At 39.0% G+C, this 20161-nt stretch overlaps 1 protein-coding gene across 1 annotated transcript; it reads right to left on the reverse strand.

Annotated features, from left to right (window-relative positions):
• Window positions 1-900: 900 nt before the first annotated feature.
• Window positions 901-16683, reverse strand: SAMD9L (sterile alpha motif domain containing 9 like). Its single transcript, XM_087420923.1, has 3 exons — window positions 16533-16683; window positions 13189-13378; window positions 901-5998 (listed from the first exon to the last, which is right to left on the reverse strand). Exon 3 carries the CDS (start codon window positions 5974-5976, stop codon window positions 1213-1215), a length of 4764 nt encoding a protein of 1587 aa, XP_087277049.1. The 5' UTR covers window positions 5977-5998; window positions 13189-13378; window positions 16533-16683; the 3' UTR covers window positions 901-1212.
• Between the last annotated feature and the right edge of the window lie 3478 nt (window positions 16684-20161).

Below are 20161 nucleotides of genomic sequence, written 5' to 3' on the forward strand. Positions count from 1 at the left end.
GATTCATAAAAATACTGATGAAAGGAACCCTGACATGAAATAGACATCTTGATGACAAGAGGAATTACATTTAAAGCCCGGAATATCTAAGTTACATTATAAGGAGATATAAAGAAGTGGATAAATAAACATATATTTGTTAAGTATTCAATTTAATCTATATTAGCATGTGTTTCACTTCATAGGCAATGAATATCTCTTAAAATCCAAGCTCTAGAATGCTGTTTGAGCAGCTGGTATAAGTCGAGAAATAGGCTTCTGGGATAACATTCTTGGTGCTGGAAAGTTGAGAGCACATATTGCCTTGAGGAAGTCATCTAATCAGGCAGGGGTTACAGGGAAGACTTCTTGGTGGAGTTCACTGGTGGACAAATCAGAATAGCTATATGGAAAATATTGGATGAAAATAAAGGAATATTTGACAGAGGGAACAGCATGCATATAGCACTAATTGAGAAGTAAAGAGAGCAAAGAGGGTAGGAAAAAGAAGCCAGGGGAGATGGGATCTAAAGAAAAGGTGGAGATAAGACTGTTGACAGGAGGCAAGAATGGCCAAAGAAACAGGTTCATCTGTAAATGGGAGCAAGAGGATGGAGGCAGTTCAAGCTTGCAACTACTTTGTTTTCTGCACTCTTCTGCCTCCTGACCCAAGGAGTCGGGAGAAAGGCAAGGGTTATAAAGAATTGTGTGGGTGGAGGGGTAGATGGAGGACGGGAACAAAATATTTACCTTCCACATATGTTTTTGTTGATACCAAGGTGAGGTAAGTGACACTCTGGTGTGGATCTTTGGGTTTGAGTTCAATAAACTAAGGAGAGCCTTTTTCTTCCCTATTTGTCTTATTAAATCTCTGCTTTGACGGTGAAGAAATAATTCATATTTCAGAAAATTCACAAGTGATACAATTAAAACCCATTTTATTGACTTACAACCAGATATTATGTGACCAGTGGATACCAATTGAAACTTCTTAATTAAATTTTAGTCTGAAAATGCACATTTAAAACATTGAACAGTTGACTGCTGTGTGCCAAGCTCTGTGTGTAGATATATTTCCTGCCCTAAAAAAGGCTTATAATTCATTTGAGGAAACAAAAGCAAAATCTGTGATTAGAGGTAAGCCAATAATGTCATCAAAATGCCATAGGAATGGAGAGAGGGAACAAAATCTTAGAGAGATATGAACAAACATATTTGAGTTAAAATCTCATCTTAAATTACTTCTACATCGTATGCTAGAGGGCCTTCCATCGAAAATCCTAGGTAGAAGGATACTCTTTCTATGTTCCTACCACTTCTGAGTGGACCTGAATAAACAGATGTCACTGGTATTTTTATTTTTTTCTCTGTTCCATATTCTATAGAGATTAGCTTGCCTTCAGCTTGACCAATTAGACGGCACAGGAGGTCTCTGACTTCTTTTCTTTCCCACACATCTCCATTCTGCCAGAGGGAATTTGTATTTTGTACTTTACCAAAGTATTGCTCTACCTCTGCCTTGTGAAGAAGACTGTTGAGACCCTTCCCTTTCCCCAGATAGAAAAGTGTGCTTGCCTGCTTGGATCTGCACATGTTCCTGTACTGTCTCTTGAAGGATCGATTTAAGGATGAAAGATACTTTTCCATTAGCTGGGAATCTTCATCTAGCTCTTGATTTTGTGGCCAGAACAAGAGGCAGGCCAAGAAATAAGGATCTGGATATTGATGAGTTAGTCCTACGAGATGCAACACTTCTCGGAGCTGTTTTTTTAGCGAGGGAAGTGGTTGAATGGACTTGGAGGTGGGTTTTAGACAACTGAGAATAATGTTGGCCAAAATGAAATTTTGTTTCTCCTTTGTCCACTGTTTGTTTGGGTTTTGCTGCAATAGGACGGTGTATTTTTTCACTATATTTTCCATAATGGTTGCAGCCTCTTTGTGATTTGGATTAAGATATTCCAGGAGTCCAGAAAACCTATCTGCTCTCAACGCTTCTAGACCTTTCCTGCAATTCTCCTCTTCAAGTAACTGATTCTCTTTGCTTTGTAATGGACCCAAATCCAAATGGCAGAAAAATTGCATGTATTTCCTGAAACAACGACTGATTTTCTTGCTTGATACGATTTCTGCTATTTCTTTTTGGGTATTCCTCATTTCCAAAAGAACCATATAATCAGCCAAAAAGTCAAAGCACCTTTTCAAATCTGATTGTAAATTTTGTAAGTAGGATGTGAACTTCCTAAGAGCTGAATAATATTCACTTTTTGAATTCGTAGGGATATTCCCCTTTCCTGATAAAAATTCTACCATAGACTTTTTAGACAATTCATTTTCTTTGTGGAAACAGGGAGTGAGCTGAAGAATCTGAATAGTATAAAGACCAACTTCTATTTCACCCAAGAAACCAGCTGTATTGTACATGACGTATTTTCTTAGAGACTTCTGTGATAACCAGACCTCTGTTTCATAGTTTTTCCTATCAGTTTGCTCTTGGGATTTTTTGAAAGCTCTTGAGGCTTTTTCAGCAGCTTCTAGGAAATGTGTTAGATCATTAATGCTAATATCCTTACAGTTTTTGTTTTCATCCAACCACCATTTGATTTCACTTTTGTAGACTTGACCAAGTGTGTCTAAGATATAGGAATTTTTAGGTGCTCTCCTTTGGGCCTGATTTGCCCAATCCAGAGCAGTGTTAAAGTTCTTCTCTTTAATGTAAAAATGTCTTGCTAAGGCCTGACAAATGAATGCATTTTGTGGGAATCGAATACTTCCTTCAATTAAAACCTTTTCAATTTCTTTCTTCTGTAAAGCTTCAATTAATGGAGAAAACAAAGTGTCTGTTTCATCTCCATACTCCTTGCGCTGTCTTGTAAGCAGAAGAGTTTGCACATCATGTTGAAATTTGTCTCTTCCTATTCCAGAATCATAGAATAAATTCTCTTTTAAGATCTTCAACGTAATTTTACATTTGTCCAAGTCATAGCTTTTTTCCAGTTCTTTTAGACAGCAAATGGCAATCAGAGGATGAATGATGCGCACACCTGTGTATCTCCTATATTCTGTGACTTCTGTTTTTATTAGAAGTGTAGAATAGGCTCCCATCTTGTCTTCTAGGCTTTCAGGTTCCCAGGGTGTATTAGTGTACATGATTCCCAAAAATATTTCACACTGTGATACTGAAATTGTAGAATCAGTAACATAAGAGTTGAGTAGAGCCAGGAAAGAAATGAGTTGTGCTTCCTTGCTGTCAGCATCCTGTCCTTTTAGGATATTCCTGACTACATTTTCTATATACATTTCATCAAAATTACTTTTCATGATCATGAAGGAATAAAAGTTTTCACAGTTCTTGTGTTGCTTTTCAATTTCCTTCAGTTTGGCCCCAAAAGCTCTTTGTTCCTTGGGAGAAAGTCGGTGTATTAGTGCAATACTGTCTGCTGATTTTGCACTTTGATCAGGATTCTGAGATCTCATGCAGTTTAAGATAATTACCAGTGTTTTTTCATATCGCAAACCCTTTTCTGCGAAAATGGACTGAATGGCATTCTGTAGAACGCAGACGTTTTCCGGTTCTTCAAAATCATCTACAAGGAGAAGTACAGGAACGTAATCCTGCTGGCTGGTTGCCTTATAGGTAATCAAATTGGTCACTTGTTCACCAATTTCTGCAAAATCAGTTGCTTTGTTTTTTAACACAGCACATCTGAAGTTTTTCCTTAGGTCCCAGAGAACATTCATAGCCAATGTAGTACCCCCACAGCCTGGATGATGATAAAGATTGATGATTTTTGCAAATGTTGGCTTAGGAGACTCTGCCCTGCACAGTATCAGATCTTTAAGGTTTTCATAACTGTCCCTTTTGACGAATGCTGATGAATAATTTTCAGAAGAAAAATAGAAGTTCCACCAGGATACTTTGCCACCCCGATAAAAGTACTCTTCTTTTGATTTCTTAAATTCTTGGAATTTAAATTCATCTTTCTCTATGTCTGTGTCTCTACACTCATTTTCGCAGAGGATTTCCAGTGCAGTCAAGATATCTTCTACCTTTTTCTCTAAGATAACAGAAGAAAACCCACTGGAGGGCAAAAACCTTCTTGATGACTCAGTCGCTGGTTTTAGTTTAAGAATAGTACTGTTTATCAATTCCAAATTTAAAGTGGAAATACTGTGGTTTGCTAATTCATCTGCAATTGTCAATCTTGTTTGCAGTAGATCTTTCCATCGTTGATAAATCTGTGAATTTACACAGATACACAATATATTTTCCATTCCTTTGAGAGCTTGGTAGAAAGCACAGAAGGTTTCAATGAGGGGATCTCCTGGGCTTTCCACTGCAGAGAGTAATAGAAACACTACCAAAAATTTCCCTTTTGTCATTATATTTTCATCTGTGAGAAACAAAATCAGATTCCTAATTTCAGAAGCTCGTTCTCTCTGCCATAAATGTGGTTCTAAAGGCTTATACCTCTCATCTTTTAGGTCCGTTCTGCCATTGCAGAAAATCCAGCTGGGCTGCTGGTAAAGATTCAGACTAGAAATTTTCTCCCTCATGGGAGTTGTCTTTTCTTCATACTGATTTGGAAAGTGAAGGTTTGCTACTCGGCTTTTTTTGTAAGCTTTGGCCACCCCCTTGCTCTGAGATTCAGGGTCGAACTCCAACACAGCAAACCATTTCATTTCCATTAGGAAATCTAAGTTCTTTGTTTGGTTTGGATGGCACTTATTTGTTACAAGAATATACCAGCTGTAGTATGAATTATCCAGTGAGTCTCGGTTTCCTATGAGAAGTTTAACCAGCTTTTGTCCTTCACTCTCCCTCTTATTTGCTTTCATGTCATATTCTTCTTCAGCCTCTTTTCTAGCTGTTACTAGGGACTTTAAATTTTTTGTAAATGCTTTGAAATCTATATCCCGTTGCTTGACGTTGGCCAGGATATCCTTAGAGCTAGCCCCTTCTCTCACAAACAGTGAAAGATCTTGGTTTTGTTTCCATGTGTCGTTTTTACAATTTTGCATCTTAATATAGAAATACTTTTCCTTACATACAGAGTGTTTTGGAATAACATCTACTTCAATGACAAATCTGTCAGATGGTGTATTGTTCTGCAGTAGGACTTCCACAAACCGTGGCTCCCGAATGCACTTCTTGGCTACCTTGATCTCACTTTCTTCAAAATACTGTTTGATCATTATATTGAAGTGGTCAATGAAGGAATCTTTACTGGTGACTTTCACACCGACAATTTCTCCGTGGGGTTTGTCTTTGACTCCAAAATGGATGGTGCCGTTGGTGCGTGAATTCATACAAGCTGATGCAAATCGGAAGACTTCGTTGCTAAATTTCATCTTAATGTCCTTTTCTGTGGCTGTTTCTGTATTTGTGAGGGCTTTGAACTCATGTATTGGGTCTATGAGATTGAGTGGTCCTGTTTCAGGTTGTAGAATATAATGTTCTATGTAACGATGGCTGTCATGAAACTGATCAAAAGGATATGGCATACAAGCCAACTGTTCAGTTTCCAGCTTATTCTTTTTTTTGTCTTTACCGATCGCTACTTCATTTAATGCATTTTCTTTCATAAGAATCAATTCTTGTTCTTTGGTATCTCTGGTGTCTCTGAGATCGTGATCAATATTGGAGGACATTGATTTTTCCTTTTCCGATTTTGGATGACATTGTTGTGGCTTTTCTTTGTGTTCTTTTTTGGAGGGTTTTGTATGATCTAATTGCCCAGAATCCTGACTGCTACTTTCAAGAGAACTGTTATTCAATTTGTTATAAGAACGTTTTATCAAAATTGCCGGACCCCGTGGTAGCTCCATTTCTATAAGGTCCTTCTCAGTTAATTCCTGCAGGACTAATCCTGTCACTTCTTCACGGAGCAGAATCTGCCCATATTTCTCATCAATCTTAAGGTCTTTGGTTACCCATTGTTTCACATGCTCTTTGGTCCAGTCTTTGGTCATTTCAGGTAGGTTTACTTGTTCACTCATATCAAAGCTGCAACTTTCTTCTCTGGAAAAATTAATATAAGAAGTATTTTAGTATTATACTTTATCATTGAAATCACAGTCAATTATGTCTATAATTTCATATAAATAACATATATAAAATATTGTTCAAAGCTGACTCTTAAAACTGCTTTATAATTATTTTAACTGTTTTATAGTCCCAATTAGTGCCCTTGTTTCCTAGATGATTATAATTGTGATTATTAAATAAGCAGTAGCTGCTAACTAGGATGACACACCCCTTTATCTTTATAATAATTTTCCCTTTTAGGCTTAACTTGGTGAAAGTTGGGTTTTTGTAACTTAAAATCAGAATCTTAAGTAATGCAGAAAATGATTCCCATAGCTGAATATTTCAAATAAACTTCAAAATCTGAAACTGGGTAAGTGTAGGTGGTTTGGGGAATAGGAAACTCTATTCACAGCTAGGAAGCTTGCCATCTTAGTTACACAGTAACAAAGCAATTAGTTAACTCACCACCTATTGTCTTTTGGAACTCAAGCTGTTAGGCCATCAGGGCTGGAGCTTTGGGGGACCTGGTAGCAAAATGTTACGATAATTTATTTGGTTGGCTAATTCTTGTAGCTCTCAGAGGTACCAAAAGAGTTAATTGTAGTTCAGACTGGCCTGACCTACCTGAAATTAGGCAAGGAAAATATATGAGTTTTTAACTGTTAAAACCATTTCGGCCTAAATTATTGGTATGAGACTAATGAAGGTCCTACAATTATGTACTTTGCTGAATTGCAAGAGATGAACACCCTGGAACCCCCTAGAGCAGGGGTTCTCAACCATGGCTGAACATTAGAATCACCTGGGGAACCACATTCTGAGACTCTGATTTAATTGGTTGAGGGATTGGGAGTGGAGTTCAGGCATTAGTACTTTTTTTTTTTTTTGGTGAGGAAGATTGGCCCTGAGCTAACATCTGTTGCCAATCTTCCTTTTTTTTCTTTGCTTGAGGAAGATTGTCCCTGAGCTAACATCTGTGCCAATCCTCTTCTGTTTTGTATGTGGGTCACCTCCACAGCTTAATGAGTGATGTATGCCTGTGCCCGGGATCTGAACCCATGAACCCGGGCTGCGGAAGGAAAGTTCTCTGAACTTAACCACTACGCCACCAGGTCGGCTCCATTAATACTTTCAAAAATTTTTCTGGGTCACTCTATTGTGCAGATAAGGCTCAGAGCAGTTCTCAAAATCAGTCTCCAGATCAGCAGCATCTGCATCACTTGGAAACTTGCTAGAAATGTACATTCTCAGGCCCCACCCCAGACCTACTGAATCGAAATTAAAAAGAGGAATCGATAAAGTGATTTAAATAAGGGAAACAAGAAAGTGAAAGTATTATAAAGATAAATAGACTAAATGCATTAAGGATCAAACAAAACAAAAATATTAAAATAAACTACAAAGAGAGAAAATACAAACATTTAAAAAGATTTGTAATTTTTTAAATCAAAGATTTAAGGAACCTGGTTTTTTTAAAAAATTAGTGTATAACAAGTCACAAAGTCTAGCCAAACTGCAAATTTGACCCATCTATGTTTGGAGTGTCTTGTGAAAGCTTTCCTGGAAGCTCTCCTTGAGGTCAAATGAGAAGGATGAGCTAAACTGAAGCCTAAGCCTGCAGCCCTGTGATTGGCCAGAGAAGAAACCCATGCTAGTCATTTGTGGTGTGAATACCACAAGTACACCTGAATGATTTATCCTGTCTACAAGCACCCAACCACTGGGCATAGCAGCTTCTACTTGACTGGATAAATCCTTTCCTGGTGCCTTAGTGTCTTGAATCCTTGTAGTCACTCTGGCTTCAGTCTGCAGGACACATCTAATCCTGAGCTACTTAGCAGAACCATTAGCAAATGGCACTATGAATATTACCAACATATTTCAGATGATCAATTCTGTTAACTTACAGTGTAGATGGAAGAGGTCTTAAAGGTTCCACAAGAGTTAGTGCACGTTGTAACCAAAGATGAGTATTATTTTATCTTAAATTGTATCATTTGTTTACTCAACAAATATTTATTGAGCACCTATTAGGCACCATGCTCAAGAAAAATAGTGGTAACCAAAAGAGATGTGAGGTTCTTTCATGGTACTTATAGTCCAATGGAGGAAATTAAAAAAAAAAAAGCCACACACAAAAATATTCACAGAAGTTTATAGTGACAAATTGTGATAAGCGTTTTGTGCAAGACACAATAAGGGGCAAAGGACTGAGACCTGTGAGGAGGAGAGATATCACTAGGAGGAGAGTGGGGACATTGGATTGGGCACGTGACTTTAAAGGGGGCTGCTGGAGTAGGTGGGAGGCAGGTAGAGGGAGAAAGTCTGGGGGACAGAGTTAAGGGAATAAGGAATAGTCTACCTGGTGGACCTTCCACAGGCCTATGCAGTGGGTCTGAGGAATATGAGTGTGATTGCACTCCAGCAGTGGGCAGTACCTGCTCCTGCTCCCAGAGCCAGGGACTGTTCTTGCCAAAGAGAATTCCTAGGCAAAGGGAATTATAGACCAGTGGATGACTCCTCAAACCTGGGAGCCTGGGAAGCTCATCCCTGATCCTCCTGTCTCCTCTGTAGAGGCCCTAAATGCCATCTCAGGTAAGATTACAGGGAGGGACTCTGCCTTACGTGTTTACAAGCACTACATGGAGCCAAAAGTGTAAGCAGTTATTAATAAACGTATTCCTAATGAAATATTTTTTTGGAGAAAAGGCTGAGTCAAAAAATATGACTACCCATTTTATTTTAACCTTGAGTCTTAAAATATTTCATACTTTGAGAATTTGCTGAATACTTGCTTTTCATACATTTTAATATATTTTGACCTCCTTTCTGTTAGGCAGCTGAAGGGAAGAGGCACGCATGCCTTCAGACACTATTCCTGTCATAATTTTTGGTGACTCAATAGACATGTAGTTGATCCTTCCATTGGCCTTACACCCTCTTGACTGCCTCTTGTATAATGATCTTGACTCCACCCATCTCCACTCTCATGGTCACACCATTGACCTTATCATAATTGTTATGGGTTGAATTGTGACCCCTCCCAAAGTTCATGCGTTGAAATTCTAGCCCCAATACCTCAGAATGTGACCTTGTTTGGATATAGGGTTGTTGCGGATTTAACTAGTTAACATGAGGTCACTAGAGTGAGCGCTAATTCAAGATGACTGGTATCTTTATAAGAAGGGGAAATTTGGACACAGAGGCACACACATAGGGCCAACACCATGTAAAGATGAAGGCAGAGACTGAGGTGATCCTTCTACAAACCAAGGAACATCAGAGAGTGCCAGCAAACCACCAGAAGCTAGGGGAGAGGCACGGAACACAGTCTTCCTCACAGCCCTCAGAAGGAACCACCTCTGCCAATACCTTGATCTTGAAGACTTCCAGCCTCCAGATCTGTGAGACAATACATTTCTGTTATTGAAGTCACTCAGTTTGTGGTACTTTGTTACAGCAGCCCTTGCAAACTAATAGAGTCGCTAATAGCTACAAGCCTTTCATCACCTCAGATTCAAACATCTCACTCTCACTACCATCTCCCACCCCTCAGACTCATTACCTTTAGTGCTCAAACTCTAATATTTCTTTAACACAAGATCTTTAATCCACCCATCTTACTACTTTCTTGCTTTTCCTCACCTCCTCCTCATGTTCTCACTACCCCCAACCCCCGCCCCGTGACTAGCTTGATTTTATTGTTCATTCATTATAATCATTCGCTTTCTCCTCTCTCCTCTTATACCACAATCCACCACTCTACCTATGTCAGCTTAGTGGAACATGGCTGGAAAATGACCCTCCACACCCCGACTGGTCTCACTTTAAAGTCATGACCACTATCCTCCAGCGGGATGTTAATGCTCCCAGCTATCACACTCGATTTCTCTGTTTCATTCTCTCTCTCACTGTCCTAAATGACTGTTTCACACTTTCTCCTCTCTCATCAAATCTCCAACACTTCCTCACCATTGTCACTTTCAGCTGTAATCTTGCTTCCTATTGAAGGAATTGGTGAGGAAGTGTTGGAGATTTGATGAGAGAGGAGAAAGTGTGAAATAGTCATTCAGGACAGTGAGAGAGTAAATAAAGCAGAGAAATAGAGCATGATAGCTGGGGAAATTGAAACAATAAGAAAAGAGCCTCCCTGAGCTCCTAAAACCATGTCTATCACCGACCTGCTTCTTGACTTTTCTTCTATTACTAGGTCCACATTTTCTATCTTAGGTTCTGTTCTCTGAACGGACTGTCCACACTCCTTGTGAGATCATCCTCTCCACTTGTGTACTAGCCCTCTCATCTCTCTTTTCTACTCAAGGAAGTTTCTCCAGCAATTCTCTTCGCTCTATCTGGCCTCCTCAGTCTTTCCTTGGCTACCAGATCTTCCCCTTCAGCATACAAATAAACTATTTTTTTCATGTTAAACAAGACTTTCGGCTCTATTCCTGCCCCATATTTCTCTTTTGCTTCCCAGTAGTACTGTCTATACTTGCTATTTCCTGTTTTTCTTCTTTCATTCCCTTTAAAACTCACTCTAATCAGGTTTTAGCCTCACTACTCCACTGAAACTGCACTTTGCTTTGCTAAAAAACAATTCTTGACCTGTCTGCAGCACTTAAAACAAGTGATTGCTCTTTTTTCCTTGAAATACTCTCTTCCCAGGCTTTTGGGACACCAAGCCTTCCTAATTTTTCTCCTCCCTTTCTCGCTGGTCCTTCTCAGTTTCCTCTGCTCTTTCCTTCTTAACTCTCCATTTCTAAATGCTGGAGTGCCTCTCAGGCTTAGCCTGTGGAAGTCTCTTTTCTATCTAGAGTTTCTCCCTATGGATTTCCTCCATCTTATATTTAAACACAATCTGTATGTCCATGAATGCCAAATTAATATCATCAGCCCTGGCTTCTTCCATGATCTCCAGATCATATATCTAACCACCTTTTTCCATGTGTTCACCTGAATGTCTAACGTCCTTTTAAAATCAACATGGCAAAAAGTGATTTCTTGATATCTGCCCCTCCTGCCCCAAAACTGCTCCTCCCACAGTCTAACCAGTTAATGGAACTTGCCAATTGTCCAAGGCAAAAACCTTGGCAGCATCTTTGACTCTTCCTTTTGCATACACCTCTCATTCACTATATTTGCAAATGCTTTTAACCCCACCTTCACAGTATATCCAGAATTCCACCATTTCTCATTACCCCTACTGCCACCGCCTGGGTCTAAGACATTATCTCTTCCTGTATTGTTTTAATAGTTTGTTGCCTGGTCTCTCTGACTCTGGCTTTGCCCCCACCCCCATTCACTCTATTTTCAACACAGCAGCCAATGTTATTCTGTTGAAATGTAAGTGTGATCATGTCACTCTGCTCCAGATCCTCCAATGACTTCTCATCTCACTTGGAGTAAAAGCCAAAGTCTTTACATAAGGTCCTATGTGACATGCCCCCTCCACTATTTTTTTGACCTCATCACCTCCACTCACTCCATTCCAGCCACCTGGGGTGCCTTGAAACTACATGCCAGAGACACTGTGTGTATGTGTGTGTAATGTGGGATGGTGGGAGGTTTGTCTTTGTGCCACCTCACAGGGAGATAGCTTCTTCTTGCTTTCTCCTTTATTGTTTGAATTCTGCCAGGAACCACCAGGGAGATGGAAGCACTCTGCTCAAGTAGGGGAATTGATATTTGTCTTCCCCAAGCCTGTCTTTTTATCTCTACCTTGTCTCAGAGGTTCCCGCATTGTTCAAAGATGACACTTTATAACATCAAAAAATTTTTCAGCTGCCCACCCCTATGATGTGATCTGAGAAGATACATAATGATTTGAAGCTCCTATATATTTGATAACACTTTCGCATGAATTTTGCACTCTGTCATGTATAAGAGCATCTTATATGGTCTAGGATCCGTATTTGGCTGGAGTTATATATTTAATTCAAGGTGACAATGATTTGGGCAAAAAGGTTTTAATAGTTCTTTGACAGAACTCTTTGGCCCAATCAGCGTCTTCAACTTTATTTTGGGTGATAGTTTGTTTACATATGTATATAACTTTAATATACTTCACTGTTCTAGGGCTTACAAAGTCCTCTCATGAACATTATCTGATTGGATTTACATCCTGGAGTATTGGCATATTTTTAAACTTGAGGGACTTTTATGTTTGGCAAGAAGCTACACAGCGTAAATAAATGGGGAAGAATTGTGATCAGGAAAACTGTGTTGTGATTAAACCATGTCTCCTCTCAGCCAGCCTGTTTTCCCATTCACAGTACAAGGGAATTAGACCAGAACCAGTGTTGTCTTGGTGGTTGTTTGTTTTTGTTCTGCTTCTTCAGAAGAAAAGTACATTAAACCTCTAAGTCGAAAATGGATAAGGGTGTTGCTCCAGTCAGAGCTGGGGAGAAGACCTCCATCTTATCTCCTTTATTGTGTTCTGGGAAAGTTTTGAACCTCAGGAAACCCGCAACTTCCAGGGCAAGCACCTGTGCCGACCCCAATCTCTAGGAGGCTGGGCCTCAGCAGCCCGCAGTATCTTTGCCTCCAGGAAAGAAAGATCGCAGTCCTGGCAGGAGGCCAGCAGGCCCATGCCCTGCTCTGAAGTTCTTCAAAACAAACTACACAGCAAGTTAGTTTCATTTTCTGGAAGTGTACGCTAAAATTATATACTTCTTCCTATAGTCTCTGTACAAGCTAGTTGTGAAGGAAAGACTTAAATAAAGTAATAATTAAACATTGGCGATTTTAACCTTTAACTAGATATAAACTTTTGACATGGTCTTGCGTTCTATAGGACAGAGTTTGGCATAGCTGCACACGGCTACAATTTTCTCCAGTTTAGTGTGCTTCAATTCCTGATCTTCTGATCTACATTTTACTTAGCTGTTCTAACCTCCTCCCCAGAGCCTACCACCTCCAGCAGAAACACTCTCTGCACTATGCTTCCTGGAAAGTTTCTTTCTTAAAGAATTCTGCAGTCAGCATAAGTTACGTCTAGCGATATATGTATAAAAGCATTGAGATTTCTCATCCCTTTTAGAATCATTTCATTAGAAATAGCTTATGTGCACTTGAAAGTATATTCATTTTTGAAGTTCTGCTTTAGTTTTTAGAATTAGTTTTTAAATTTAGCTTTTAAAGAAAGTTGATGAAACAGATATCTTTAATGATTAGAAACTTACCGGGGCTTTTCTGAAAACTTCCACTTTTTATATCAGCAACTTGAAATAAGTCTTCATGAGGTTCTTTGATCTCAAGCAGTTAGATTATTTGCCTTTTCTTGAGAGCTTGCAAGAGTCACGTCCTCGAAAGCAGCAGCTACAAGGAAGTAGAGATGTAGGAAGACCAGACCTGGTCTTTTTCCAGTTTTGCCTGAAATTATATTTGTTGAGAATCTATTACATCAAAAAAAATATTGCAGCAATTTAAAATACAAATTGATTGGACTGTTGTTTAGAAACTCTTTATGGGACAGATTTTTGCCCTGATTTTCTACTATGAAAATTTTCAAACATATAGAAGATTTGAAAGAATAGTGAAAGGCACATCCTTCACCTAGATGGCATCTCTTCCTATATTGAAATACTTTATTAATAAAATAAATAAACATCCAAAAATATGTTGCAGGCCTCCTTTCTCTTTCTCTTCTTCCATGTTCCACATTCAATGTGGAACAAGTCCTATAGGTTGTACCTTCAAAACATGTCCAGCGTCTGACCACCGGCCACCACGTCCACCACTACCACCTGGTCCAAGCCCCCGTCTTCTCTCTCCTGGATTGTAGGAGTAGCTTCCTCACTGGTTTCCCTCTTGCTGTCATTGACTCCTTTGAGGACTTTTCAAAATAGCAGCCAGAGTCACCTTGTTCAAATGTAAAATCATACCAATATTCTGTTCAATCCCTCTAGTGGCTTTCCATTCGACTCAGAGTGAAAGCTGAGCTCCTTATGAACTAATAGGCCTCACGTGACCTGGCACCCTGTTAGCCTTCTGATCCTACATCTTACTTTTGTTTCTCTAGATCTGGTCTAGCACCCTGACTTCCTCGTTGCTTTGCAGGCGGCACCTGCTTCTGCTGCTGGCCCTGCACTTGCTTCCTCTCCTGGGAGTGTCCTCGGATACCTGCGTGCTCTCTCGCACACTTCCCCCAGGTCTTTTGTTGCATGTCAGCTTCTTACTGACGCACTGCTTGGCCAGCTTCCTGAAAACATTCTCTCATCTCCCAGCATTTCCTATTCCTCCTCTGGCTTTTTTTTTTCAATCTACTTAGGATTTATCACAATCAAATTTGCCATATATGTCTACCTATGTATCTTGTGTTTTTTTCTGTCCCACCATTATTCTGTGTAGTTCGTGAGGACAAGGGTTTGTATATTTTGTTCACAATTTTACAGTGCTTTGCACACAGCAGCTTCTGAACAAAAATTTGTTGAATGAATAACATATTTTCTTAAAGTAGTTAAAAATAATGAATTTTTGAAAACCCTTGAGTTAGCAATGTCTGTGGGTCAAAGAACTTTGCTCATTTCTCTAGGGTGGTTATTTCACTTGGCCTAAATCCCAGACAGAAATCTGGGTGCTGCTACTAGTAAGGCCAGAACAAATTCTAGCTTCAATCACCTGGTCACAAGAATAAAAAAGAAGTTTTATCAAAAGGAAAAGAAAATTAAGAAATGTGTTTTCTCTTCCAGTCCTTCCAGGTACCCCAGTTTCACAATACCTGCATCAATGTTCTGCTATGTCACTCACAGTCCCCAAATGAGGCCATTTCTCATACCAGGTTTTCCCCGCTGGAGGTCCCTTACTACTCCAGGTCGTCAGGGTCAGAGCCTCAGCATCTCTGCTGTTTTCATCTGCTGTCTCTGCTCTGGGAAGCTGATCTGGTGAGGGGCTTACCCCTTGCCACAGACACCCTCTGTTCAGGTCTGACGCAGTACCTTCTCTTAGCCGGAGTCCCCCTTCAGTAATTTAACCATCTACACTCTCTCTGGATATAGTAAGACTGAGAGAACAGACTCCAGATTCTCTCTTTTGCTTTAGCCAGTAATTACAAAATTCCAATAGGGCTCTACGTTCTAGAAATGAAGCAGCACATCAAGAATTTCCCTCTTCAGCACATCCCTTCTTCTTACAGCTCTTTGGTGTCTACACAGCCAGCAACTCACTGCATGCTGTGTCTAGTGTAGGGGATGCTGCAAAGGACACTTCGTGCACCTAACAGGTGACAGCTTTCTCTCACTGCCTTTTGTTCAGATTCTGCTAATAGATACCAGGGAGATAGAAATACTCTTCTCAGATAAGGTCACTGACACTTATTCCCTAAATCTGGAGTCTCTTCTGTTAAATGGAAAAATTGACAATACCTTGTCTCAACATGATATACTAAACACTTCAATAACATCCTCAGACCTATTATAAAGTCAAAAGTTTCTCAATCCCCCCTCCCCCTACAGGATAGCAGTTGTGAACATATAATGATTTGAGCTTGTTATATTCAGTAATGCTTTTTTAAAAATCATTTGTACTTTAGCAATTTTAAGAGCATCTGCATATATATTGTTGGAGCTAAGTAAAGATCAAAATGACTGCTGTGGACAAATTTTGAGAATGCCTTGACAACTCTTGGCTTCCTAGGCTTCCTTCCCTCATCTTCCTGTCTTGAAACAATTGTGAACACAAATCTTCTTATCAATAGTGACATTAATTCCTGGCAAAGGAGCTTCAGGATGCCATTCTCAAGTGACTACTACAATTTTCTCTTTAGCTTTTGAACAAGAGGTACCAAGTCAGCAGAGCTCTTAGGGGCAAGCACTGATGCCCACCCACCCTCATCTCAGGGAGGTCCTCAGCAGCACCCCAGGTGTCCATGCCCTGAGAAGTTGTTCTGCTCTGAGCACTCTTAGAGCTGATAGTGGGGGAAAGGCACTTCAGAATCTCGGCTCTAGCCCGGAAGGGCTACACACACCCTTCTCTGATGGTCTGACGAACTGAAACCAAACACAAGCAAGCTGAGTTTCATTTTCCTGAAGCTAAGTTTCACTTTCCTGCAGTTTTAACTAGGTTACTTTATGAGATAGAGGTGAAGGAAACACTTGCATAGAAAAATAGCTAGCCTCTAGAGGGTGTATCTTTGATTAAATGTAAAACTTCTCAGAACATCTTAAGTTACGGAAGACAGAATTTTGCAAAATTGCACATGACTACAGGTACCTTTACAATCTCTTATGCTTAAATTGCTGAACTTTGCATTGTTTCTCTATCATCTTTCCCACCACCCTGCACGACCAGAAACATTCTCACCACGATAAATACGCTTCTTTTCAGGAGAGCATTTACAAAGTTAGCCTCAGTTAAATGTACTGATATGTATTTAATCCATCGATATTTCTAATTACTTTCAATATTTTTATAAGTTATAGTTTATGTACAAACACATGTATTTCTATAAAAACCACAGCTGGAGTTTTTAAAAATAGCTGTCTCCTCATAGGCATAAAAAATAAAGTTTAATGATTCAGTAACTTACCAGGATTTTCCTGAAAACTTTTTATATCGGAAACTTGAAACAGTTGATTTTAACCTTTGCTTTCTTCTTCTTCTACTGATGGCTAGGAGACATACGACTAAAGGATCCTTTTTAAAAGCTAAGCCTTTAAGTTGTGAAGTGTTCTGGTCTCCCTGTGCTCTGACTCTTCCTGAAAGTGTGTGAGATATGAAGTGCAGAGGGAGAATGAGGAAGCAGAAATGCAGAAAGTTTCAGTTTTGCTTGAGAATGCATTTATTTGGGCTTGGAATGTTGCAAAATATTAAAAAATTAGCATCACAGAAAATTACCACTAAAGTTGAACCATTGCTTAGAAACTCTTCCCAGGCAGAATTTTAAGTCATAAGAGTTAAGAAATCACTGGGGGATGGGGAGGGGAGGTGAGGGGCACCTATAGAAAAAAATAAAATAGAAATACCGGGGAGAACATTAAAATCTCAGTGTGATCTCAGTGCCTGTTATGGGCTGCATTTGCTCCTCCAAAATTCAGGTTGAAGTCCTAACCCTCAGTACCTCAGAATGTGACTGTATTTGGAAATAGGATCTTGGAGAGGTAGTTAAGTTATTTTTTTTTTTTTAATTTTTTGTTTATTGCAGTAACATTGGTTTATAACATTGTAAAAATTTCAGGTGTACATCATTGTACTTCTATTTCTGCATGGACTACATCATGTTCACCACCAAAATACTAATTACAACCCATCACCACACACATGTACCGAATTATCCCTTTCACCCTCCTCCCTCCCCCCTTCCCCTCTGGTAACCACCAATCCAATCTCTGTCCCTATGTGTTTGTTTATTGTTGTTATTATCTACTACTTAATGAAGGAAATCATACGGTATTTGACCTTCTCCCTCTGACTTATTTCACTTTGCATTATACCCTCAATGTCCATCCATGTTGTCACAAATGGCTGGATTTATCGTTCTTATGGCTGAGTAGTATTCCATTGTGTATATATACCACAGCTTCTTTATCCATTCGTCCCTTGATGGGCACTTAGGTTGCTTCAAGTCTTGGCTATCGTGAATAAGGCTGCAATGAACACAGGGTGCATGTACCTTTGCAAATTGGTGTTTTCAAGTTCTTTGGATAAATACCCAACAGTGGAATAGCTGGATCATATGGTAGTTCTATCGTTGATTTTTGAGGAATCTCCATACTGTTTTCCATAGTGGCTGCACCAGTTTGCACTCCCACCAGCAGTGTATGAGAGTTCCCTTCTCTCCACATCCTCTCCAACACATGTTGTTTCCTGTCTTGTTAATTATAGCCATTCTGACAGGCGTGAGGTGATATCTCATTGTAGTTTTGATTTGCATTTCCCTGATAGTTAGTGATTTTGAACATCTTTTCATGTGTCTGTTGGCCATCTGTATATCTTCTTTGGAGAAATGTCTGTTCAGGTCTTTTGCCCATTTTTAATTGGGTTGGTAGTTTTTTGTTGTTGAGATGCATGAGTTCTTTATATATTTTGGAGATTAAGCCCTTATCAGATGTATGGTTTGCAAATATCTTCTCCCAATTGTTAGGTTGTCTTTTCGTTTTGTTGATGGTTTCCTTTGCTGTGCAGAAGCTTTTTAGTTTGATGTAGTCCCATTTGTTTATTTTTTCTATTGTTTCTCTTGCCTGGTCAGATGTGGTGTTTGAAAAAGATGTTGCTAAGACTGATGTGGAAGAAGCGTACTGCCTATGTTTTCTTCTAGAAGTTTCACAGTTTCAGGTCTTACATTCAAGTCTTTAATCCATTTGGAGTTAATTTTTGTGTATGGTGTAAGGTAAGGGTCTACTTTCATTTTTGCATGTGGCTATCCAGTTTTCCCAACATCATTTGTTGAAGAGACTTTCTTTTCCCCATTGTATGTTCTTGGCTCCTTTGTCGAAGATTAGCTGGCCATAGATGTGTGGGTTTATTTCTGGGCTTTCGATGCTATTCCATTGATCTGTGTGTCTGTTTTGGTGCCAGTACCATGCTGTTTTGGTTACTATAGCTTTGTAGTATATTTTGAAATCAGGGAGTGTGATACCTCCAGCTTTGTTCTTTTTCTCAGGATTCCTTTAGCTATTCGGGTCTTTTGTTGTTCCATATAAATTTTAGGATTCTTTGTTCTATTTCTGTGAAAAATGTTGTTGGAACTTTGATAGGGATTGCATTGAATCTATAGATGGCTTTAGGAAGTATGGACATCTTAACTATGTTAATTCTTCCAATCCAAGAGCACGGAATATCTTTCCATTTCTTTGTGTCCTCTTCAATTTCTTTCAGCAATGTTTTATAGTTTTGGGTGTACAGATCTTTCACCTCTTTGGTTAAGTTTATTCCTAGGTATTTTATTCTTTTTGTTGCAATTGTAAATGGGATGGTATTCTTAATTTCTCTTTCTGCTACTTCGTTGTTAGTGTACAGAAATGCAACTGATTTTTGTATGTTGATTTTGTATCCTGCAACTTTACCATAGTCGTTTATTACTTCTAAAAGTTTTCTGGTGGATTCTTTAGGGTTTTCTATATATAAAATCATGTCATCTGCAAATAGTGACAGTTTCACTTCTTCCTTTCCAATTTGGATCCCTTTTTATTTCTTTCTCTTGCCTGATTGCTCTGGCTAGGACTTCCAATACTATGTTAAATAGGAGTGGTGACAGTGGGCATCCTTGTCTGGTTCCTGTTCTTAGAGGGATAGCTTTCAGTTTTTCACCATTGAGGATGATATTAGCTGTGGGTTTCTCATATATGGTCTTTATTATGTTGAGGTACTTTCCTTCTATACCCATTTTATTCAGAGTTTTTATCATAAATGGATGCTGTATCTTGTCAAATGCTTTCTCTGCATCTATTGAGATGATCATGTGATTTTTATTCTTCATTTTATTAATGTGGTGTTTTACGTTGATTGATTTGCGAATGTTAAACCATCCCTGCATACCTGGAATAAATCCCACTTGATCATGGTGTATAATCTTTTTAACGTATTGTTGTATGCGATTTGCTAGTATTTTGTTGAGGATTTTTGCATCGATGTTCATCAGTGATATTGGCCTGTAATTTTCTTTTTGTGTTGTCCTTGTCTGGTTTTGGTATCAGGGTAATGTCAGCTTCAGAATGAGTTAGAAGGCTTCCCCCTCCTCAATTGTTTGGAAGAGTTTGAGAAGGATAGGTATTAAGTCTTCTTTGAATGTTTGGTAGAATTCACCAGGAAGCCATCTGGTCCTGGACTTTTATTTTGGGAGGTTTTTGATTACTGTTTCGATCTCCTTACTGGTGATTGGTCTATTCAAATTCTCTACTTCTTCTTGATCCAGTTTTGGAAGGTTGTATGATTCTAAGAATTTATCCATTTCTTCCAGATTGTCGAATTGGTTGGCATATAGTTTTTCATAGTATTCTCTTATAATCTTTTGTATTTCTGAGGTGTCTGTTGTAACCTCTCCTCTTTCATTTCTGATTTTACTTATTTGTGCCTTCTCTCTTTTTTTCTTGGTGAGTCTAGCTAAAGGTTTGTCAATTTTGTTTATCTTTTCAAAGAACCAGCTCTTGGTTTTATTAATTTTTCTATTGTTTTTTTGGTCTCTATTTCATTTATTTCTGCTCTGATTTTTATTATTTC

Source organism: Ceratotherium simum, chromosome 1 (genome assembly GCF_057802395.1).
Source record: "Ceratotherium simum simum isolate JZ-2026a chromosome 1, ASM5780239v1, whole genome shotgun sequence".
NCBI lineage: Eukaryota > Metazoa > Chordata > Mammalia > Perissodactyla > Rhinocerotidae > Ceratotherium > Ceratotherium simum.

Coding starts and splice junctions, on each gene's coding strand:
- SAMD9L (XM_087420923.1), bottom strand. CDS start 5,976: ATGAGTGAACAAGTAAACCTACCTGAAATGACCAAAGACTGGACCAAA.